At 33.0% G+C, this 24,173-nt stretch overlaps 1 protein-coding gene across 1 annotated transcript; it reads right to left on the bottom strand.

Moving 5' to 3' along the window:
* Nucleotides 1-22,271: 22,271 nt before the first annotated feature.
* Nucleotides 22,272-23,725, bottom strand: LOC149817003 (purine permease 3-like). Its single transcript, XM_089987304.1, has 2 exons — nt 23,642-23,725; nt 22,272-23,490 (listed from the first exon to the last, which is right to left on the bottom strand). Exons 1-2 carry the CDS (start codon nt 23,715-23,717, stop codon nt 22,358-22,360), a joined length of 1,209 nt encoding a protein of 402 aa, XP_089843430.1. The 5' UTR covers nt 23,718-23,725; the 3' UTR covers nt 22,272-22,357.
* Nucleotides 23,726-24,173: the final 448 nt, after the last annotated feature.

Here is a 24,173-nt window from a genome sequence, read left to right as displayed (position 1 = left end):
ATCAACATATAAAAGTAAAATTATAATACCTGCAGAAGAATTCTTGATAAATAAAGTTGTATCAGTATAGCATGGTTTAAAACCACATTTTGTAATAACATTGTTAAAAGTATCAAACCAAGCTTTAGGTGCTTGTTTGAGTCCATATAATGACTTTTTTAATTTAAGCACTTTACCTGAAGGAATTATCAATCTAGATGGAACATCCATGTATACTTCCTCATTAAGATTTTCATTCAAAAAAATATTTTTAACATCCATTTGAAATATATTCTAATTTTTAATAGCTGAAATAGCTACAAGCATTCGAACAATGGTCATCCTGGAAACGGGAGCAAAAGTTTCTCTGTAATCCACTCTGTATTCTTGAGAATATCCTTTGGCAACTAGCCTGGCTATATGTCTTTCCAATGATCCATCACTTTTGGTTTTTACTTTAAAAAGCCATCTACATCCTATGGTTTTCTTTCTAATGGGTAAATTTAGATTTTTCCAAGTGTTAGCTTCTTTAAGAGCATCTAATTCTATACGCATAGCTTTTATCCATTCAGGTAAATTTTTTGCTTCATTATAACATGAAGGTTCAAAATATGAATGCATAGTTATAAGACATGCTCTATGTTTAGGAGAGAATGAGTCATAAGATACAAATTTATTTGGAATTCTTGAGGTTCGTTCAGATCTACGAATGGTGGTTTGTTCTGAAGGAGTTTCTAATACTTCATGGTTACTTTGATTTACATTTTCATTGGTTGCATTTTAATTTCTTCTAGTGTATACTATTGGTTCAACCATTATTCTATCATCAATAGGAGATTCGATAAAACTATTTTCATCATTAGACAATAGTTTAAACAACAATTAATAATCAAAATTTATGTCTTGTGACATGTTTCTTTCAAATTCACTTTTATGTTCAACAAAATTAATATTTCTTGAGATAAGAAGTTTATCATTTTTGATATCGTAGCATTTAAATCCTTTTTGTGTTTCAGAGTAACCAGTGAACGCACAGAGGATAGCCTCAGAAGGTAGTTTATCTCCTTTATCATTTAAAACATAACATTTACAACCAAAGATTCTGAGTCTCTGATAGTTAGGTTGATATTTGAATAATTTTTCAAAGGGAATTTCATTAGACAATGTTTTTGAAGGCATCCTATTTATAAGATATACTGACGTCAATGCAGCTTCAGCCCAAAGATTTTTCGGAACATTTTTAGCAATAAAAAGAGTCTGTGTACTTTCCATAATGTGTTTATGTTTTCTTTCTAGAATTTTGTTTTGTTGTGGAGTTCTACGACACGATCTTTGATGTAAGATTCCTTCATTTTCTAAAAATTGTTTAAACTCATTTAACAAATATTCTCCTCCAGAGTCAGTTCTGAGGATTTTGAGTTTACTTTCAAATTGATTTTTAATCATGTTATGAAATGTTTTGAAGATTGTGAATACATCAGATTTAAACTTAAGAAAATAAATCCAATAATATCTAGTAAAATCATCGATAAACACAATGTAGTAGGAGAATCCTCCTTTAGAGGCAACAGGAGCAGGACCCCACACATTCGAATGAATTAATTCAAAAGGCATTGAAGAATAAAAAGTTCTTTGACCATAAGGCAAGGCTATCATTTTACCAAGTAAACATTCTTTACATTCAAAATGATCTTTACAAAGATTCTTTGTAACATGTACAAAATTTATTTTTTGCATATTTAGATGCTCAAGTCTATGATGCCAAGTTCATATATCTTTTGTTTGGGCAGTGTTACAAAAAGATTCCTTTAGAATACAAAGAAAATCCATATAATAGAGATTTCCTTGCCTAGAACCTTCCCCAATCAATTTCCCGGACTAGTGATCCTGCACCCAATATTTACTTGATGAGAAAATGACATCATATCCATGATCCGAGATTTGAGAAACTGAAAGTAAGTTAAGATGAAGTTCAGTATAAGTCTCATTTTTGAAATGTAAAATTTGTTATGTTTTGTAAAATCATTTTTAAAAATTTCAACACACTCTATTTTCAAGGCAGTGCCATCGGCAGTGGAAACAAAGGATGCATTCGAATTAGGTTAGCATTTGGATAATATAGACTTATGTGGGGGCATATAAAAAGAAGCACCTGAATCAAGAAGCCAAGAGCACATACCAGGAGTAAAAGAGGAGGCAATAATCGCTCCTGAGGTAGATCCTTTGGGTAATGGTTGCAATACATCCATCAGTTGAGATAATGATTTGGTGAGGTCTTTGAGATTCACAGTATCCTTATCTTGTTTTGATGGTGCAGCGGCAACACGTTTTTCTTGAGGCCTATATTTGTATCTAGGACATCGAGGCCTAATATGACCAGATTCATTACAGTTATGGCAAATGATCTTTGATTCTTCTCTATTCTTACTAAAATGAGGAGGTTTGTATGGCTTGATGTAATGTCCTGGTTTAGAAGTGACAAGTGCACAATCTTCATTTGTGTCATTGCTAGAAGTAGCAAGCCCACTAACATTTTTACTCATATTTAGCCTAGTTTCTTCTCCACTAAGCTTAGTGAAAATCTCATGAATAAGAGGAGGTGATGAAGATGATAGTAATGAGGCCCTTGTTTGTTCAAACTCGGGTCTCAAACTATTGTGAAAAGTGAAGAGTCTATCTTCCTCAACTTGAACTCTTCGCATTTCTATACACTTGCCTTCCCATTTGGGTTCAAATTGGGCAAGTTGAGTCCATATGGAAGATAACTCCATAAAGTAATATCTTACATTTTTTATCTCTTTGTTTGATATTTTTAACCTTTTCTTGAAGATAATACTTGTGAGTCATATCTTTTTCGGTAAACATACCTCTAAGATATTCTCATGCTTCATTTGCCTTTTGTAGCATAAGAGGTTTGAGGCAATTTTTGTCTCAAATCCACTTTGCATCCATGAAAGAATTTTTGCGTTTTTCATTTTCCATTCATCCAATTTCTTGTAGTATTCTTCCATGGCTTTGTCTCTTTCGTTAAGACTAGTCTCAATCTCATTTTCACCTAATGTAATTTTGGGAGTAGGTTCAAGAATAGTACCTTTTACGAATCCCCACAAGCCTTGACCTTTGATGAATGTCGCCAAGTGTCCCGCCCAAATGTTGTAGTTGATTCATTCAAGTTTGAATGGTGGAATAAAGTTGGAGTTGCTTGTATTGTGTGGAAAAAATTCACTCATGGTGAATTAGAAAAAAATATCACCACCACGAAGAAGAAAAAACACACTTTTTAAGGCAGCCCACCAATGCATGATTGATCATACACCATACACCATGCTTTGATACTATGTAAATAAGCCTTACAAACAATCAAGTTTTCAAATTACTTCAATCTCTCAAAACGTATGCTAGCACAAACTAGCATTCAAATACTCCACACCACAAAAGTAGAAAAGTGCTTCAAATGCATTGTATTGATAGATATGAGGGGATAAACCCCTTCTACAGTTTATGTTTTACAATGGGTTTAATCACTCTTATTTATAGAAAATAGCTAAAAGAAAGAGACGGGTTGTTCCCAACAACTCTTATTAGAGTTGTTGGGAAACAACCCCAATGTCTCTTTTATGTCCAGAGTCACTGTACAACAGTCACTGTTGTACATTGTACACTGTCAGCTACTGACTGTGTACAGAAAGAGTACAAAAACAAAAACTAAATAAAATGAAAATTGCAGAAGATAAAAAATAAAAATAAAAATTACAAGAATATATGTATATACTTTAAATATGTATTTATATACATATACTTATACATATACATACTCTTGTATTACGAATAATATATATATATATATATATATATATATATATATATATATATATATATATATATATATATATATATATTCAAGTATACACATATATGTATTATTTTCTAACAACGATAAGTGTGTTTGTCGTTCAATAGACATACTGGACTCATCCTAATAAGCTCACTTGTTTTGGCCATAACTCTTTAATCGTGCATTCTTTTGAGGTGTGGTTTACTACATTGAAAAGCTAAGATCCTCTTCTTTAATCAAAATTTCTAGTGCAAAACAAAATTCAATCATTTTGGTGTTAAAAAACTAGACTCAAAGCATGCCCTACTTGAAAATAGGTTTTTCAATTGAACGAGTTGTCTTGTTTTGGCCATAACTTTGTACTCTGGTATCAAAATGATTTAATTTTTATTGCATTTGAAAGCTAAGACTTTCCAGTTTCAATTCTCTACTAAATATTGAGGTTGGAATTTTATATGCCAAAAATGCAATGGGAATTAAGAGGACGTTGTGGGAGACTCTGGGTGACTAGCTTTTGACACAAGACTCTAAGTTAAAGACTACTAGATCAAAATTAGGGTATCTATAAAAAAAAGTCAAAAAAGGATCTAGGTCTAATTATAGGCCAATTTTTTTGACTTGTTGTCAAACAAAAAAAAGCCCCAATAGTACTGATAGGCTAACTTGTTTTGGTCATATCTCCCTAACCAAAAGTCTTTTTTAGGTGATTTTTTATGCATTGAAAAATTGACATCCTTTAATTTAATTTATCTTTAAGCAAAAATAATAAATTTAATCATTTTAGTGTATCAAAATTACACTCAAAGTGGGGCCTAGAAAAGATCATTTTTTTGCCAAATAAGTCAAGTTGTTTTGACCATAACTTTTGACTCCGATGTTGTATTGACCTAATTTTTGTCATGCTTGAAAGCTAAGACTATTTAGTTTAATTTGTCTTTTTTGACAAAAATCTTGAGAATGTCATTTTGGAGGTAAATAATGCATCTAAACTGAAACTTGCCTTGTAAAGGACTTGAAAAACTGGATATAAAAAAGGGATTCTTGTCAGAAAATTATTTGGACAAAATTGGGGTGTTTACACTATACCTACAATTTAATTGAAATCTTAGAATTGCTTATTGTTTTGACTCAATGTAGCCTCACAGATATGTTCACATTGTCAACTTAGTGAGAAATGGCCTTTAACATCATGTTTTTTCAACAAAAAAAAAATTTATTTGGAAAAAATTTGATGTGCTTATGGTTATAGTTTTTTTCATTGCCAATAAAAAAAATGTACACAAGTATGAACATAGCAATCCAAAAGCTAATTTCTACAAAATGAAGCATGTAGATTGATATGTGTTTGGGCCTAGTGTTCGAAAATGAGAAAGGGGTAGGCTCAGTTTGGTCAAGTCAATGACAAAGTGGACTAACTCAAGTAGATAGGGTGTTGGGTTCTAATAAGTTTGAAGAGAAAAATCAGAACTCCCAAACGGTGCAGTACAAAAATCTTAAATTTTGATGGATGATTCTAGACACCCTAGACTAGATTCTGACCAAATATGAGGGTCAGAAGACTCGAGAATGAGGAGATATAATTTTTGGAAGTTGGAGAGAACTTCAGGGTTATGTAGTGACTGACTGGGTTTGGATCTGACTGACCTAAATTGTATAATTGAGTTCTCATGGCTGAAAACTCAATAAATTCTAAAATTTGGAAGTTTAGTTCTAGACACACTGAAAAACACTAAGTCCAAAAATCAAACTCAAATAACTCACGATTTGAGCTAGGTAAATTCATGAAGTCTAACAAAGTATTTGGGTTTGACAGAAATTAGGTGGGCTGAATTGAGTTTGGGTAAGTTCAAACTTAGGTTTGGGATAAGGCAACAAACTTGACTTACTTACTTGAGTTTGTTGTTCAAGAATTTGGTACAAACCGCAATATCAGGGAGTGAGCTTATGAATGATCCATTCTTTCTCTGGTACTTGCCTTCGAGTTCTTTTTAACCATACCCAACCTCAACTTGAAACTCTCTATCCTTCTAGTTTTTGTCATGGATTTGTTGCATTCGATTTTGTGCTCTTGCCAAGTTATCCTTAAGGTCTCAAAGAAGTTCATCTCTTGTCCTTAGTTGCCAATCTACTTCAAGGAACTTGGCACTTTTCTTTTAATACGTCAAGGTTTTGGGTGGGGTCTGGGCATAAAGGGTTTCAGAGGGGGGTCATTTGGGTAGAGGATTAACAACATGTATTGTAGGACCATTCATCCCAAAGTAAGTAGTTGGTCCAAGGCTTTGGTTTCTCACTAGTAAAACAACAAAGATAGGTTTCTATGGTTTGATCGACCACTTTGTTTTAACCATTGGTTTGGGGGTAGTAAGCAGTATTATACTTCATCTTAGTTCCTAAAAGGTTGAAGCAATCTTTTCAAAATCGGCTAGTAAAAAGAGAATCATGGTCACACACAATGAATTTGGTCATTCCATAGAGTTTTTCTACATTTTGTTGAAAGGCTTTCATTATAGTTGGGGTTGAGTATTTTCTGGAGTAAGTCCAGAAAATGGGAGAACTTGGTTAACCTATCAACTACAATATAAATGACTTTTTTTGTTAGGAGGTAGGTCTTCCATGAAGTTCATGGAGATATCGAACCAAGCTCAATCAAGGATGGACAAGGATGAACGTAGTCAGTGGGCTTGATGGCCTCCTATTTGTTGGCTTGGCAAGCAAGATACTCTTTGATGAACTTCATTACATGCTCCTTCATTTTGGGCCAATAGAATTCACCCTTAATCCTTTGTTGGGTCTTAAATACCCCTTCATAACCACCCAAGTGAGATGAGTGGTAATGGTAGAGGAGATCGACTATGTCTTGGCATCTTCAAAAGGTAAGAATCTTCCCTTATAGAAGACCACTTTATCCTTAACTTGGTACTAGGGGTGACTACTTGGATCCTCTTTGACATTCCTCTTTAACTTTTTGTATTTTTTCACTCTTCCTTTTATTTTTATATGCTTTGCTCTATATCTCGCAAGTTACCACATAAAGGACATTTAATTTTGCTTCTTCATTGGCACTCATTTGACTCTTTGTATGGTTTAGACAAGGGACACTCTTGAATAACTCTATAATTATAGAGAGCTTCATCAGGGATCACTTCATCACCTCCTTCCAACCTATGGTATTTTAGGCATGTTGCTTTCTTGTCTTTTTTCAAAACACATTTTTATTTATAAAAAATTCATTTGACTTTTCCCAAAGATCAGAGTCAACTCATCTCTAGTACTATATTGATGCCTTTCATAGGCAACACATAAAGATCCACTTTGAATTTGAATCCTTGGAGATCAAAATCTACATCAGGGCACACGCTCTACACTTGAGGTGGCTATTATCCCTAACCATCATGTCAAAGTAGGGTTGCTCCTTAACATGGAATCCAATGACTTGTATGAGATCTTTCTGCACAAAGTTCTAGGTCGATGAATACCTCTACTTATTGTTTGTGCATACACCTCTTTACCCTCATAGAGTTAGAGACACACATTAGCAAGGGCATATGTACTTGTTCTACTTTCTCCACTATTTTGCCCATGGTATATGTTTGTTTGTCTTTGCTCTCATCCTCACTTTTACATACAACAAACAATTTGAGGGCTTTGGATTTGTGCCCGGGAGCCCATTTCTCATCACAATTGTAGCAAAGATCCTTAATGTGCCTATCCTTTATTTGAGCCTTGCTAATGAATTTAGTTTCGACATTGAAACTAAATTTTGTTTTGAATCCCTCCTTACTTGGAATGTGGGTTCCTGGCCTATCAGGGGGTCGACTAGGCCTTGTTACAAACATTAATTTTTTTGTGCACTCTTCTACCACCCTAGCCTTCACAAAACAATCCTCTAGGGTTTGAGGGTCCAGAGCCATGAGCTTATCCCTAATCTCATCTCATAATCCTCCCATGAATGCGCCTATCAAAGCGAGTTTCAGACCAATCTCTGCATATGATACTTAGGTCCTTGAATTTCACTTGGTATTCTTGGATGAATCCCTTTTGCTTGATATTTTTCATCTCTACGTTATGGTTAACATAGGGTGAAGGTCCAAACCTTTTTAAGAGTTTCCTTTCAATCTAATACCAAATAGGTGTCCCATGGTGTTGCTTATGTCACCAGTACCACCTTAGGGCTTCACCTTCAAAATGAGCCACGACACATCTTAATCTACTTTTTGGATAAACTATTTGGCTTACAAAGTATTGTTTGGCTATGTAATCATGAGGGTTCTTTCTGAAATTCTATTATAGGGGCGGTGAATAGTGAAATTGATTATGGATCAAAAATTAAAAATAATTGCAAGCACCACACAGTCAACACAAGATATATACTGGTTCGGTCAACTTACTGACCTACGTACAGTCCTCAAGTCTAACCACTTGAGTAATCCACTATTTACTCTTTGTTACAGGATAAATAATAAAGCACCCTCTTTTGAGAGGTCTTCTTCTCAACACCCGAGAAAGAACAACACCCTCTTTCCAGAGGTCTTCTTCTCATTACCCGAGAAGGAACAACACCCTCTTTCCAGAAGTCTTCTTCTCAACACCCGAGAAGAAACAACACCCCCTTTCTAGAGGTCTTCTTCTCAATCACAAGAAGGAAACAATATTACAACAAAAAGTTCCAACACTTTCCTATAGAACCTTTAGAATGATATGCAGAATAAGAATGCACGTATGAAATATCACTCTTTTAGAAGATTCTCACAGAATGTTCTCTCTTTCAAAGATAGGCAGAATAATCTCTCAGAAGAACAAATAATTCTTTTTGTTTTTTTTTCTCAACACACTCGATTTTTGTCAAAGAGCTTTTCTTGTTTTTTTCTCTCTCTATTTCTTTCTCTTTCTTTTCAATGCTCTGTGTGTTTTCTCGAAAATCTGCTTTTTGACATCTTTTTGTTTGTATACAGAAAGATGTGTCTTTTTGAAACACCTTTTCAAATGAGAGTACTTTTTGATATGAGTCACCTTGTCTCTCAAAACATTCATTCTTTTATGAAAAAGTTGTGTACTTTAGAGTATAATAAGTTGTGTACCATCTTACTTTTTCATAATTTGTCATTCTTAAATAAATGCTTTGTTAATCAATAAATGTTTGTGTATTAAAAAAAATGCTTTTACTACTAATCATCATTTCTCAAATAAATGATTGGTGGTACATTAAATATTTGAGTATTTGAAATAAGAGTTATAATGTAAATCGTCTTTTCTCAAATAAATGATTTGTAGTACATTAAATGCTTGAGTACTTAAAATAATGATTCTTTTTACAAATCGACTTTTCTTGAGTAAATATTTTTAAAATATAATTAATGCTTGTGTGATTTAAAGTAATGATTATATTTCAAATAGTAATTTCTTGGTTAATTGCTTTGGAAATATAATTAATGCTTGAGTAATGATTATATTTCAAATAGTCATTTTTGGAGTAAATGCTTTGGAATACCATTAATACTTGATTAATAAATAATGTTCCCTAATACAAGTTGTCACTTTTTGAGTGAGTATTTTTGAAATTACATTTAATGCTTTAGGTAATATCTAAATGAAAATAGTCATTTCTTGAATTAATTGTTCTGAAATACAATTAATGCTTTGTTGAAAACTCGTTAATTCATATGTGAATGCTCTTATCTTTTAAGCTAGCATATCTTATCACTTTTGTCTTTTTTATAAATGCTTTAGAAAGTATAATGACTGTCCTAAAAAGGTCTTTTTGAAATAATACAATACATATATTCAATGGTTACTTTTATGAAAACTTGTTTTTTTGTATATGAAAGACTTATATGTTTATTGAATGAGATTAAAACATATATTGTAATATGAAATATGCATGCTTATAAAGGTTTTGTTACAGATGGCTCTAAAGAAAAAAAATCATCTTGAAGTAGTTGATCTTCTTGGAGAGACTTTATGGATATTTGACCCATCAAGCTTTTTCTTCAGAGTACGAATATGATTGTATCGAATTGCTGCACTTGATCATATTGTCTTCACTCTTCTTAAGTGAAACAACCTTACATCAAATATACGTTAAATACATATTAAATCATATCAAGTCATAATATAGCATTTTCAATATCATAAATGAAAGCATATCATATTTATCATATCACATATGCATCATCAAAATATAGTTTCACAACATTCTCACCCTTTTTTATGATGACAATATATGCTCCCCCTATCAATATATATATATATATATATATATATATATATATATATATATATATATATATATATATATATATATATATATATATATATCAGAATGATTAAATATGATAAATAGCAATGCATACAATAGAGATTCATAATAATTAAAATAACAATCAAGCAATAGAAGCAGTAGATCAGAGTAGGTACTTATTACAGACACAGTGTATATATCATATGTGCACTTATAAGTTTAAGTTTTTCTCCTCCTTTGTCATCAACAAAAAGAGGAAGCAGAATAGAAGAGTTAATATTACAGACCATGTGAAGAAAAAGAGAAAACATTAAATTATTTCGAGCTTGATGAAGAATGCAGTTGTTGGAGGATGGCATCTTGACTAATCTTCAGAGATTGAAATGCCGACATAAGTGAAGCCTGGTTCTGCATTAGAAAATCCTGCGTAGCTTGGACATCCACCAGAACAGATAATATATCGGATTGGGATGTCTGTGCGGGATCTGCACCATCAAATCCTTCGTCTTTATTTTGCTGCGGTTGTAACCATTCTTGAGAGAGCACGGAAGCATCAAAGACATTGGTAGAATGGCATACGACTTTATCTTGAAGTGACACATTGAAGTGTTGAAGAATGGAGGTGATGAAGCAGCCAAAAGGAAGGAGACAAAAAACTCGAAAGTTGTTCATGTTATCAAAGATAATGGACGACCAGTTGATAGAAAGAGAACAGAAAATTGCATACAGCAAGAGAGATATCTCATTTATCATGAATCTTTTGGAATTTTTTTTGGGAAAGACATTATGAGACAGGATTTCTGATAGAAGTCTTGCATGTTGTCTAAGATTACTGGTGTGCCATGGAAAGTGGGTAGATCTTGTGGAGTGAAGAATTTTTTTGAACACATTACGTTCAATGGGTACTATATTGGATAATTCAGTGCCATAGGAAGAGAGGTTTAGAATGTTTCCTAATGAGTGAGTATCAAAAGAAATTAGTTGACCATGAATCATGCTAGTGATGGTCTTGTGGTCATGATCGACAGTCAGGTTTGTATAAAATAGTTTGATGAGATCAAGGTAGTATGAAGCATTGTTTGAGGATCCTATAACATGGGCAAAATCTTGTAGAGTAGTTTCAAGGTCAAATGAGGTGAAGTCTTCAAAATGAATGAGTCTTCCAGGTTAAATTGAAAGAGAGCTTACATAGTTGAAGTGTTAAACTAAGTCTAGGTATCTAAGCTCAGAAGAGTCAATCATATCACAATCATCAGTGTGGGATTTTCAAGAGGAAGCCATTGAGAACAGAAAAAAATTGGTGATAAACTTGAAATTTTGAAAAAAAAACTTGAAAGGAATGAGAGTAACAAGTTTTTCTTGTTTGATAAAAAAAAACATATGCAATGATTCTTTAAATAGAGGATGTTGCATAGAGAATTATATCTTTAAATGAAGAATACTGCAACTCGTGAATGTATGGTCATATCAAATTTTGAAAGAGAGTGCAACTTGAGTGAAAAAAATTGATAAAGGGATAGTGAGTAGAAGTATGAGATTTCGAATAAACATTGGATGAGCCATTGTTTTGAGATAAAGTGAAAAGAGAGAATGACAACTCAATTCACGTGAGAGAGTGGAAAAGGACAAAGGTCCAATCAATAATAAATGTCTTAGCCATTTATGACATAATTTGATTAAAAAACATAAAGAGATGACATAAATGATTGAAAGACATAAAGAGATGTTTAAATTGGGCTTATAAAGAGAAGTTCAATAATGACATAGAGAAACAAGTTGAGAGAGTAGTCAACGAAAAGAGAGATGAGAGACATAGATTTAAAAACTAGACATGGGGGCAATCCATTGTTTTGAGATAAAGTAAAGAAAGAAGTGAGCTCAATTTACGTGAGAGAGATGAATAGAGAAGTGAACAAAAATACTTAATGAGTGACATGAGATAAAAGACATAAAGGAATGCCATGATTGTCTAAAATTAATTTGTATAGCCCTTATAGATAGGCGTAAAAGAAGAAAGAACATGGGGTAATAATGATCAAGTGATTTGTACTTGACATGTCAACTTGACAAAAACTAATACATTTGAGAAAGAGGGGCCAAAAATGGCGTGAGAGTGTGATAGGACATAAAGTAGTATGAGCTTAAAGTAATATTTTGAATAGAGAGACCAAAAATGGCGAGAAAAGTAAAGAGATAAAATAAATAAATTCCAGTAAATAGTTTTAGAAAGACAAAATGTGTAAAATGCATGAATGATAAACTAGAATATAGTTTAAACGTAATGTGTGAAAATACCATATGACACAACAAAGTTTTATATGTGTAAAATATAATTAAGTGTGTTTAGTTATATGTCATTTAGCTTACAAATTTCTAATTCTCCTCTAATTCGTATAAAGTCTTCATGTTTAAATGGTTTAGTAAAAATATATGTTAATTGATGATTAGTGGGTACAAATTCAAGTTTAATTACATTGTTCAAAACTTGTTCTCTTAAGAAATGATGTCAAATTTTTATGTATTTTGTTCGTGAATGAAGAATGAGATTTTTAAAAATATTAATTGCACTTGTATTATCACATAAAATAGTTGTATTTTTGAATTTTAAACCAAAATCATTTAGAGTTTGTTTCATCCAGATTACTTGAGTACATGCCAAGTTTACAACAATATATTCAGCTTCAGTAGTTCATAATGATACACAATTTTGTTTCTTACTGAACCATGAAACTAGTGAGTGGCCTAGAAAATGACATGTTTCACTTGTGCTCCTTCTGTCAGATTTACTACTAGCAAAATCAGCATCACTGTAAGAGATTAAATCAAATATAGATGACTTTGAATAAAATATTTTAAAATCAACTATTCCTTTTAGGTATCTTATAATTCTTTTTACAGTTTTAAGATGTGATTCTTTTGGATTAGATTGAAATCTAGCATACAAACAAACACTGAACATTATATCTGGATGACTGACAGTTAAATATAGTAGAGATCCTATCATACCTCTGTATAATTTTATATCAACAATCTTACCATCTTTGTCTTTGTCCAATGCAGTAGTTGTACTCATAGGTGTGTTCTTTGAAGCTGATGAGTTCAAGTTGAACCTCTTTAGAAGTTCATTTACATATTTTGATTGATTGATGAACACTCAATCCTTGGTTTGCTTAATGTGCAGTACAAGAAAGTAGGTGAGTTCTTCCATCATACTCATCTCAAACTCTTTCTGCATAGTCTTAGAAAAACATGACAAAGACTGTCATTAGTAGATCCAAAGATGATATCGTCCATATATATTTGAACTATTAAGGTATGAACATCTACTACTTTTATAAACAAGGTTGAATCTGCTTTTCATGTTAAAAAACCAGTTTTTAAAAGAAATGTCTTAAGACAATCGTACCAAGCATGTGGTGCTTGTTTTAAACCATATAGAGTACATTTTAGTTTAAATACATGGTCTAGAAATAGTTCATTTTCAAATCCTGTAGGTTGTTTTACATAAACTTATTCATTTATAAAACCGTTTAAAAAAGCACTTTTAACATCCATTTGAAATAGTTTAAAATCCATATAACTTGCATATGCCAAAAACATTCGAATAGATTCAAGTCTAGCTATAGGAACAAAAGTTTCATCAAAGTCAATACCTTCTTCCTGATTGTATCCTTGAGCCACTAGCCTTGCCTTGTTCCTTATAACATTACCAGATTTATCTAGCTTGTTTATGAAGATCCATCTTGTCCTAATGATTTGATGATCTTTTGGTTTAGGTACAAGATCCCACAAATCATTTCTTTGGAACTGGTTAAGTTCTTCAGTCATTGTCAGCATCCAGAACTCATCTATGATGGCTTCATCAATCTTTGTAGGTTCTAGTTGAGATATGAAAGCCATATTTGCAATTCGTTCCAGCTGAGCCCTTGTTGGAATCCCCTTGGTTAGGTCTCCCAAAATCTGCTTTTAAGGATGATCTCTGATTTCAATAAATATTCTTTGATGATTATCTTCATTAGATTCAGTTACATTTTCTATAGAAAAATATGTACTTTCAATGTCATCATCATTAATGTCATTATGTACAATTTAACCAATAGATTCATCAAAACTGACATGCATAGATTCTTCAATGGTATTAGTACTCTTATTGAATACTCTATATGCTTTACTATAACTTGAATATCCTAAGAATATTCCTTCAACAGATTTAACATCAAATTTATCAAGACTATCTTTAGTATTCAGGATAAAGCATTTACAACCAAAGACTTAAAAGTAGTCTATTCTTGGAGTTCTGTCATAGAATAATTCATAGGGAGTTTTATTCAATAAAGGCCTAATAAGAACTCTATTTAAGATTAGCATGCAGTGTTTACAGCTTCAGCCCAAAAATATTTAGCAAGATTGTTATGTTGGAGCATTGTTTTGGCAGATTCTTGAAGGGTTCTATTCTTTCTTTCTACTACACCATTCTGAGGTGCAGCTCTAGAAAAAGCAATGTTATGTGAAATACCATGCAAGTTACAAAAATTTACAAAATGATCATTGTCAAATTCTCCTCCTTGGTCACTACGAATTTTAACAATTGTAGATGATTTTTATTTTGTAATTTTTTGCATAAAATCTCAAATTCACAAAATATGTCACTTTTATTTTTCAAAAATATTACCCAAGTGAATCTTGAGTAATCATCAACAATGACAAAAGCATATTTATTATGATTAAGACTAGCTACACTAGAAGGATCAAAAAGATCCAAATAAAGAAGGTCTAAAGGTCTTTTGCTTGACACCATATTCTTTGATTTGAAAGATGATTTTGACAGTTTTCCCAATTGATATGCATCACAAAAATAATCTTTTTTAAAAGACATTTTAGGCAACCCACGAACTAACTTATTCTTGGCAAGTTTTGAGATATATTTAAAGTTGATATGTCCCATCCTCATATGCCACAAATTTTGATAGTCATTATTAGCAATGAAACAATGTTCAAAAATACTATCTAAATATAATTCATAGACATTATTTTTTCTTTGTCCTTTTAAGATAATATTTTTGTTTGAGTCAAATATAAGACATGCATCATATTTAAAACTGACATTATATCCTATATCACACATTTGACTAATTCTTAAAAGATTATGTTTTAAACCTTTCACAAGAACGTCTTTAATAAAAGGATGATCAATATTATCGATATTACCAATACTAATTATTAAACCTTTGTTGTTATCTCCAAAGGTGACGGTTCCTTCTTCTTTGTATTAATTAAAAAATAGCAAATAGTTCTGGACGTCCTCTCATATGTTTTGAATATCCACTATCTAATATCCACCTGTTCTTCTTTTTCAATGCCTGCAACAAATCAAGTGAAAGACTTTTTTGGTACCCAATCGGGTCCCTTTTTGTTAGATTTAGGAACCCATATCCATTTAGATTTGGTTTCTCTTTGATCAGGGAAGAGTACATAGTGTTTGATTTATAATTATTATAAGAATGATAGCTCATCTTGGAGTTTAATGAACTTTTGACAAAAGTAGTTTTCTGATTTGAACACGAAGGTTTATTAAAATGAGAGTAACCAATGCCATTCTTGTAAAAGGAGACTTTTTGAGAAGCTAGAAGTTTATCTAGGTTCTCTTTACCTTTGGTAAATTTGAAAACAATTTTTATCAGGTATTTAGTTTTACTTCTTAACTCTGAAATTTCTATTTGAAGACTTTTAGTCTTATCATTAGTTGAATTAATTTCAGAGTCAAGCCTTAGATTTTTCTCTTTTAGATTAGATTTTTCAATACTAAGTTTTTCATTTTTCTGAGAAAGATCTAAGTTTTTATATTTTAAAACTTTATTTTTGAGACTTATTTTTCTAGATTCTTCAAAAAGTTTTTGAAAAGCATCTAGAAGTTCATCAAAAGAAAAGTTGGATTTAGGACTTACAGGGCTTTCTTCTGTCATGAAGCACATGTTTGCAGTTTCTTCTTCATCATCGCTAGAATCTTCACTTGAGGATGGCTCTGAGTCATCCCATTAAGCATAAAGGGCTTTCTTTTTTAAGTATTTTTTCTTTCGGTCTGTTTCTTTGGATCTTTCTTTTAGAAGAGGACAATCATGTTTTACGTGACCTGGCTTTTTGCAATGATCTCAGATGATTTTTTCTTTGAGATTCTGCTTTTTCTTATGCTTTTTGAATAGCCTATCTTTTTTCATAAATCAATGGAATCTCTGAGTTAGAAGATCTATTTCAGAATCATCTTTTGAGTCGTCTTCTTCAGAAAGGGCAGGGAAGACAAGAGTTTTCTTTGATGGTTGTTCTTTTTTCCTTTTTTCCTTCATGTGGACTTCATAGGCCATAAGATTTTCTATTAAACCGTCCAAGGTAAGTTTGGATAGGTCTTGGGCTTCTTCAATGGCAGTGGTCTTTTTCTCCCAGTTGGATGTGAGAGATCTCAACACCTTTTTTACCTTGTCAGTCTGAGAATAATTTTCTCTCAGAGATTTTAGATCATTGGTGATGGTAAATCTGGTAAACATTTCAATAATGGTTTCATCTTTGATCATTTTGAATAGTTCATATTTACGAACCAAAGATGAGATATTGGCTTCTTTTACTCTGTTTGTTCCTTCATGAATAACTTTCAGAGAATGCCATATATCATAAGCAGAATCACAGATAGATATTTTGTTAAATTCATTTTGATCAATGGCACAATATAATGTATTCATAGCTTTTGCATTTAAGTTAGTTATTTTTCTTTCTTTATCAGTCCATAAAGTATACTCTGATATAGGAGAAGAATAGGGGCACACTATGATTTTTCATACTGCAAAATCTACAAACTTGAGAAATATAACATATATCATAAGCAGAATCACAGATAGATATTCTGTTAAATTCATTTTGATCGATGTCACAATATAATATATTCATAGATTTTGCATTTAAGTTTGCCATTTTCCTTTCTTCATCAGTCCATAAAGTATAGTCTAATGTAGGAGAAGAATAGGGGCACTCTATGATTTTCCATACTGCAAAATCCACAAACTTGAGAAATATGATCATTCTATACTTCCAATAACCATAGTTAATACTATTAAAAAAAGGAGAGCGAGATGAGTGTTGACCTTCAATGTCACCAGTATAAGAGGTTGATGTCATTTTTGTGCCGAAAGACTTATTATGTCGAAACCAGCAAAACATGCTCTGATACCAAATGAAATTCCACTAGAGGGGGGTGAATAGTAAAATTGATTACGAATGAAAAATTGAAAATAATTGTAAGCACCACACAGTCAACACAAGATATATACTGGTTCGATCGAGTTACTGACCTACGTCCAGTCCTCAAGTCTAACCACTTGAGTAATCTACTATTTACTCCTTGTTACAGGATAAATAATACAACACTCTCTTTCCAGAGGTCTTCTTCTCAACACCCGAGAAAGAACAACACCCACTTTCCAGAGGTCTTCTTCTCATCACCCGAGAAAGAACAACACCATCTTTCCAGAAGTCTTATTCTCAACACCCGAGAAGGAACAACACCCTCTTTCCAGAGGTCTTCTTCTCAATCACAAGAACAAAACAATATTACAACAGAAAGTTTCAACACTTTCCTATAAAACCTTTAGAATGATATGCAGAATAAGAATGCACGTATGAAATAACACTCTTTTAGAAGATTCTCACAGAATGTTCTCTCTTTCAAAGATAGGCAGAATAATCTCTCAGAAGAACAAATAATTCTTTTTGTTTTTTTTTTCTCAACACACTCGATTTTTGTCAAAGAGCTTTTCTTGTTTTTTTCTCTCTCTATTTCTTTCTCTCTCTTTTTTTTCTTTCTTTTCAATGCTCTGTGTGTTTTCTTGAAAATCTGCTTTTTGACATCTTTTTGTTTGTATATATATAGGTATACAGAAAGATGTGTCTTTTTAAAACACCTTTTCAAATGCGAGTACTTTTTGATATGAATCACCTTGTCTCTAAAAACATTCTTTCTTTTATGAAAAAGTTGTGTACTTTAGAATATAATAATTTGTGTACCATCTTACTTTTTCATAAGTTGTCATTCTTAAATAAATGCTTTGTTAATCAATAAATATTTGTGTATTAAAAAAATGCTTTTACTACAAATCAGCATTTCTCAAATAAATGATTGGTGGTACATTAAATATTTGAGTATTTAAAATAAGAGTTATAATGTAAATCATCTTTTCTCAAATAAATGATTTGTAGTACATTAAATGCTTGAGTACTTAAAATAATGATTCTTTTTACAAATCGATTTTTCTTGAGTAAATGTTTTTGAAATATAATTAATGCTTGAGTGATTTAAAGTAATGATTATATTTCAAATAGTCATTTCTTGAGTAAATGCTTTGAAAATATAATTAATGCTTGAGTAATGATTATATTTCAAATAGTCATTTCTTGAGTAAATGCTTTGGAATACCATTAATACTTAAGTAATAAATAATGTTCTCAAATACAAGTCGTCACTTTTTGAGTGAGTATTTTTTAAATTACATTTAATGCTTTATGTAATATATAAATGAAAATAGTCATTTCTTGAATTAATTGTTTTGAAATACAATTAATGCTTTGTTGAAAACTCGTTAATTCGTATGTGAATGCTCTTATCTTTTGATCTAGCATATCTTATCACTTTTGTCTTTTTTATAAATGCTTTAGAAAGTATAATGATTATTCTAAAAAGGTCTTTTTGAAATAATACAATACATATATTCAACAATTACTTTTATAAAAACTTGTCTTTTTGTATATGAAAGACTTATATGTTTATTGAATGAGATTAAAATATATATTGTAATATGAAATATGCATGCTTATGAAGGTTCTGCTACAGATGGCTCTAAAGAAGAAAAATCATCATCTTGAAGTATCCGATCTTCTTAGAGAGACTTTATGGATATTTGGCCCATCAAGCTTTTTCTTCAGAGTACGAATGTGATTGCATCAAATTGTTGCACTTGATCATATTGTCTTCACTCTTCTTAAGTGAAACAACTTTGCATCAAATACACGTTAAATACATAGCAAATCATATCAAGTCATAATATAACATTTTCAATATCATAAATGAAAGCATATCATATTTATCATATCATATATGCATCATCAAAATATAGTTTCACATCCATGATCCTCTAGGTGTCATCCAAGGATAGATTCTCGCGCATCCTCCTTCTCTTGATCATCATAAACCTCACGAAAGTCCCCCACCTTCGTTAGTGAATTGGAGATGTTATTAGGTGGCTTGGACTATCGTTGGGAGTTGTTGCAACAGTTTGGTGATGATTTGAAGGCTAGTTTCGAAACCGGCCATTTGAGTCTCAACACTATCAAGTTTGGTGTTGGTCTCCTCCATGAACTTGGTTATAGTTTTGAGGTTCATTCCTAGGAATTGGTCTTGGGTTTTCTTTTGAAGCATGGGGTTCATTCTAAAACTAGTTTGATGCATTCTTGTGCTTAGAGTTCAAAAATGGGAAAGGGGTAGACTCAGTTTGGTCAAGTCAAAGTCAAAGTAGGCAAATTTGGATAGATAGGGCATTGGGTTCTCACTGGTTCAGGAAGAAAAATTAAAACTCCCAAATAGTGAAGAAAAAAATTCTAAAATTTTGAGGAATGACTCAAGATACCCTAAAATAAGTTATGACCAAATTTGAGGGTCAGAAGACTCAGAAATAGGGAAATATGATTTTTCGAATTTGTAGAAAAATTTAGGGTTATGCAGGGATTGACTGAGTTTAGATCTAACAACCCCAAATTGTAAAATTGAGTTCTCAAAGTTGGGTAAATCCTTAAATTTAAGGGTTTAGTTTTAGACACATTAAAGAACACAAAGTCCAAAAATCAAACTCAAATCCCTCATGATTTGAGTTGGGTAAATTTGTGAAGTCTAACAAAGTTTTGGGATCAATAGAAATCAAGTGGGTTGAATTGAGTTCATGTAGGTTAAAACTTAGGTTTGGGATAAGACTACGGACTTGGCTGACTTGCTTGGGCTAGAGTGACTTAGAGGGAGTCTTCTTTAGAGGCCGAGTTGGCTGGTTGAGGTCAGATCCACCAAGGTTCACCTCGAGAAGTTGCAAATCGCCGGTACTTGGGTTGGCCATACGCCGATTGAGTTGGACCTTAGGCAGCAACCTAAGCACCAAATAGTGGACTTGACCTACTAGAAATCTACTCGACCTACTAGAAGTCTTACTCACCAAAGAGAGAGAGAGAGAGAGAGAGAGAGAGAGAGAGAGAGAGAGAGAGAGAGAGAGAGGGTTGAACCCTTGAGAGAGAGAGGCAAGATTTAAAGAGAAAGTAGAGCGAAAGATTCAATTCATTTTTTTCATACTCAATGCTATATATAAGTTGAGACGGGGCCTCATAAAGCCCTTACACAATTCATTTTTTTTTAAATATACTCTTAATTCTAGTGAAATCTTCTAAGGGCCTAGGCTAAATCTAGTTAAGTCCTTCTTAGACTAGCATACTTTTGAAATCTTGCACTAAAGAAATAGTTCAGTTTCTTGGTCTACCTCATTCTATTCTTAGGAACTCCATTAGTCATCTTGCATGACTTACCTTCAGCTCCAAAAATAGTTAAATGCCCCTTGAGTCGGTTCCACTAAGCTCTTCAATCCAACATAAAAAGGGGGCATCCCATATGTGGGCCCTACTAGTTTAAGCAATTAGATATTTGGGTTTGGATCAATATAATCGATTTCATAGATCACACCTATAAAGTTGGATTTAACAAGAAAAAAAAACAGGATTTGTTAAATTGATTTTAGCAAATAATATATATAGAGATGTGTTCTACATGATGAAATTCGTGGGACCAGCTTTTGAATCTTTCAATTCTAGCAGATAAGTAGGTTTTTTAAAGGGTTGAAAAATCAATAGCCATAATGTTTTAAATTTCAAACATTATAAAATTAATCATTTTCATTAGAAAAACACAAATCAAAGGTCAGTCTCTAGCAAATGGAGGATCTCAAACCATAATTACTAAAAATGGATACAAGTGATGCATGAAGCGGATGCGCAGAGGCGAGTCTTAAAGTAGTATGAAGCGGGAAGAGGGATACAGTTGCAAAATGATTATACAAACCCATGAAAAATAAAAAGGAAACACGTAAAATGCAATATAAAGTGTGTGAAAGCAAATAAAAATGACAGGAACACAAATATAAAACCAATACGTAAGCTTGTTACAGAAAATTTATTATTTTTAACAGGGGCGTAGCTAGGGGGGGCAGGACTGGGCTACAGCCCAGTCCTGCCTCCCCCAAACAGTTAATTTTTTTTTTTTTTAAAGCCCAATCCTAGCCCTGCCCTGATTCCATATGAAATAGATTTTTATCCATTTTTTAGCCCAGCCCTGACTGCAGCAAATAGTTTGATTTGTCCATATGAAATAGATTTTTATTAATAATTGTAGCCATTTTTATTTTATCTCAAAAAAAAATTTTTCGGGGGCGCTGGCCCCGAACCCCCGACTATCACACAAATAAACTTTTTTTTTGCTGCACCCCTGTTTGCCCCCCCCCCCCCACATGAATCCTAGCTACGCCCCTGATTTTTAACATGAAAAACTTAGAAATGGTTTGTTTACCGTTTTGAGTTTTTGATGCAGATATGGTTTTGAGTTTTTGTTATCTAATTCAAGGATATCTAGATTTGATGGATATTCCAATCTGATTACGTGTAAGAAATTGGTTTCTGTATGAGCTTTTAACCATCCAAATCCGTTTAACCCATGTCTAATTAGTCAGATTTAGTAGTATTAGCCACATCCAACCCAAATCCAAACTATTTTACATCCCTAGGTGCTAACTCAAACCTTATATGCTACGTCACGAGACCCGCAATGTTGGGAGTGTGCCCTTGATGACACAAGTGGGCACGCTTGGACATGCCAGTACGGACACTGACATGTACATCATTATTTTAATAAATTTTTATTAATACTTTAATAATTTTGGTATTTTTTAATATATAAACATGTATACAATTAAAGCATCAAAAAATAGTTTTTATTGATTAAAAATTTATGTGTCCTCGTATCCTATTTTTTTGAAAAAAAATTCAAACTTGTGAGTCGAACAAGTGTCACGTGTCTTCGTGTCCATGAATCTTTGTGAGCTTTTATGCATCGCCAAAATGAGTTATAACCTTTGACCCAAATCATGTTAGATATGGAGAAAGAAGTATGGAATGCAAATTATCTCCGTTTCCAATACAATTTTTAACCCCGAAAGCCTGAGAGAGAGAGAGAGAGACCTTCAATTCTGCAAATTTTCTAACTGTGCTTTATCCATGGACCCTGCTTGTTTCTGTTTATACTCTCCAAACAGGTAAGAAGAGAAAGCCCACATGGACATGGCCATAGCAAAGCCTTTGTCTGCAGTCAACCCCTCATGGAAGAACACCAAAGGAGCCAGAACACCTGCTGGTATGAGTGCAGTTACACATATCCCACTCGTCAAAGAGCTTGTCAAGAATATCAATCCAGCAGTACCCACAAAGGCCATCTGCCAAGAAACAGCCCCAAACACCAAGCACAGCCAATACTTCACCTGCCCAACAACAAACCCTTCAGATTCTGCCTTCATCCTCCCAAAATCCCCACCTATCACCATGCCCAAACAGGAAAATACAGTGGCTGTGCCAGAAATCACTATTTGGGTCTCCAAAATAAGCCTAAAACTCATGACCACCTTCTTCTTTCTGAGAGTGTCATTAAGGAGCTCCAATAGTGGCAGGTACAACCCAAAGAAAGCAGCTGCCCCAATTGTTGACATCAATCCCAGTGTATACTGAGAATTGCTTACCCCTGCAGGCTTTTCATGGCTACTGCTAGAGCCCACAAGAGCAGAGCTCAAGGTGAGGAGGATAACGCAATTCAGTGTGGGAAAATTCATGGGTTGTTTGACAATCAAGCAGGAAAAGAGAGCAGTAAAGGCCAATTGAGAAGAAAGAAGCAAAGTAGAGATGGAAGCAGGGATGTAAGAGATCCCCCATGCATAGAGAAAGTTATCAAATCCTAGAAGTAGACCTAACAAGATGGTGTATAGCAAAACTCTTGGGGTGAAGCAAGAGAAAGGCCTATAAGATGATGATGGGTGCACACAGTAGGAAATTGCCCATGGAATGAAAATCAAAGGGAAGCCAACAGATTGTACCAATGATGAGACCCATCTCCTGCTTCCTCCATGCATGAAATAAAACTTTGATAGTAAAGAAGATGAGACAAAGCCAACTGAGAGGAAGAAGTAATTTGCAAGGACTACTACCCAATAAATGAGGCTATATTTTGATTTTATTGGACAAGGCTTCCACTTATTCTTGATTTCTTGAGACTGCTTTCCTTCTTGTTCCCTTTGGCCGTTTGGCGTTGTGAGTTTGTTGGTCTCAACTGCATCGAGGAACAAAATTGTTACATACCCTGTTGAGTTGGTTTCTAATTGTGTTATGAACATGCTGAAACCATAAGATTTAGAAATATTCAAAGTTAAATAAAACTGAATAATTTTACTAGAAATTGAAAAGAGGACATTGAAACTTACTTTGAAGAATTGAGTCAGAACTTTCTTTCAAAAAAAGAATCGAGTCCGAACTCTCTGGAGACTTTGATTCAGCCATGATGGAGATGAGGTGTTTGGCGAAGCTACCTTCATTATTTTATAGTAAACGATGAGGGGTGGTCCGATTTTTTTCTTGTGGATATTCAAAGAAAGAATATATTACAATTTTGTGGGGGGAGTAACACTAAAAACATTTCAACACTCTTTTTTACATGAGCTGGTCCCGTTGGGCCAAGGGAACACCCTAGTTACGTATCTTGTTGAAACTGCTTAAGGACGGAGAATCCTTACCTCATGAGAGTTTTTGATACGAGAAGTTTTTCAAAAGTAAGTTTTTAGCTTGTTTTTTTAGCATGAGAAAAGCAGTGAAAAAATGAGACGGAAGAGGAGGGTGGTGATGGTTAGATGGTGGGTGGTGGTGGTGATGGTGAGATATGGTGAAATGAGTGATGAAGAATGTAAAAATAAAAAATTTCTTGATAAAAAACATTTTTTCACCTTTCATAGAAGAATG

This window comes from Nuphar pumila, chromosome 14 (genome assembly GCF_984573655.1).
Source record: "Nuphar pumila chromosome 14, dmNupPumi1.hap1.1, whole genome shotgun sequence".
Lineage (NCBI taxonomy): Eukaryota > Viridiplantae > Streptophyta > Magnoliopsida > Nymphaeales > Nymphaeaceae > Nuphar > Nuphar pumila.
Note: the sequence above shows the minus strand (reverse complement) of the source record. Positions and strands in the feature narration are given on the sequence as shown.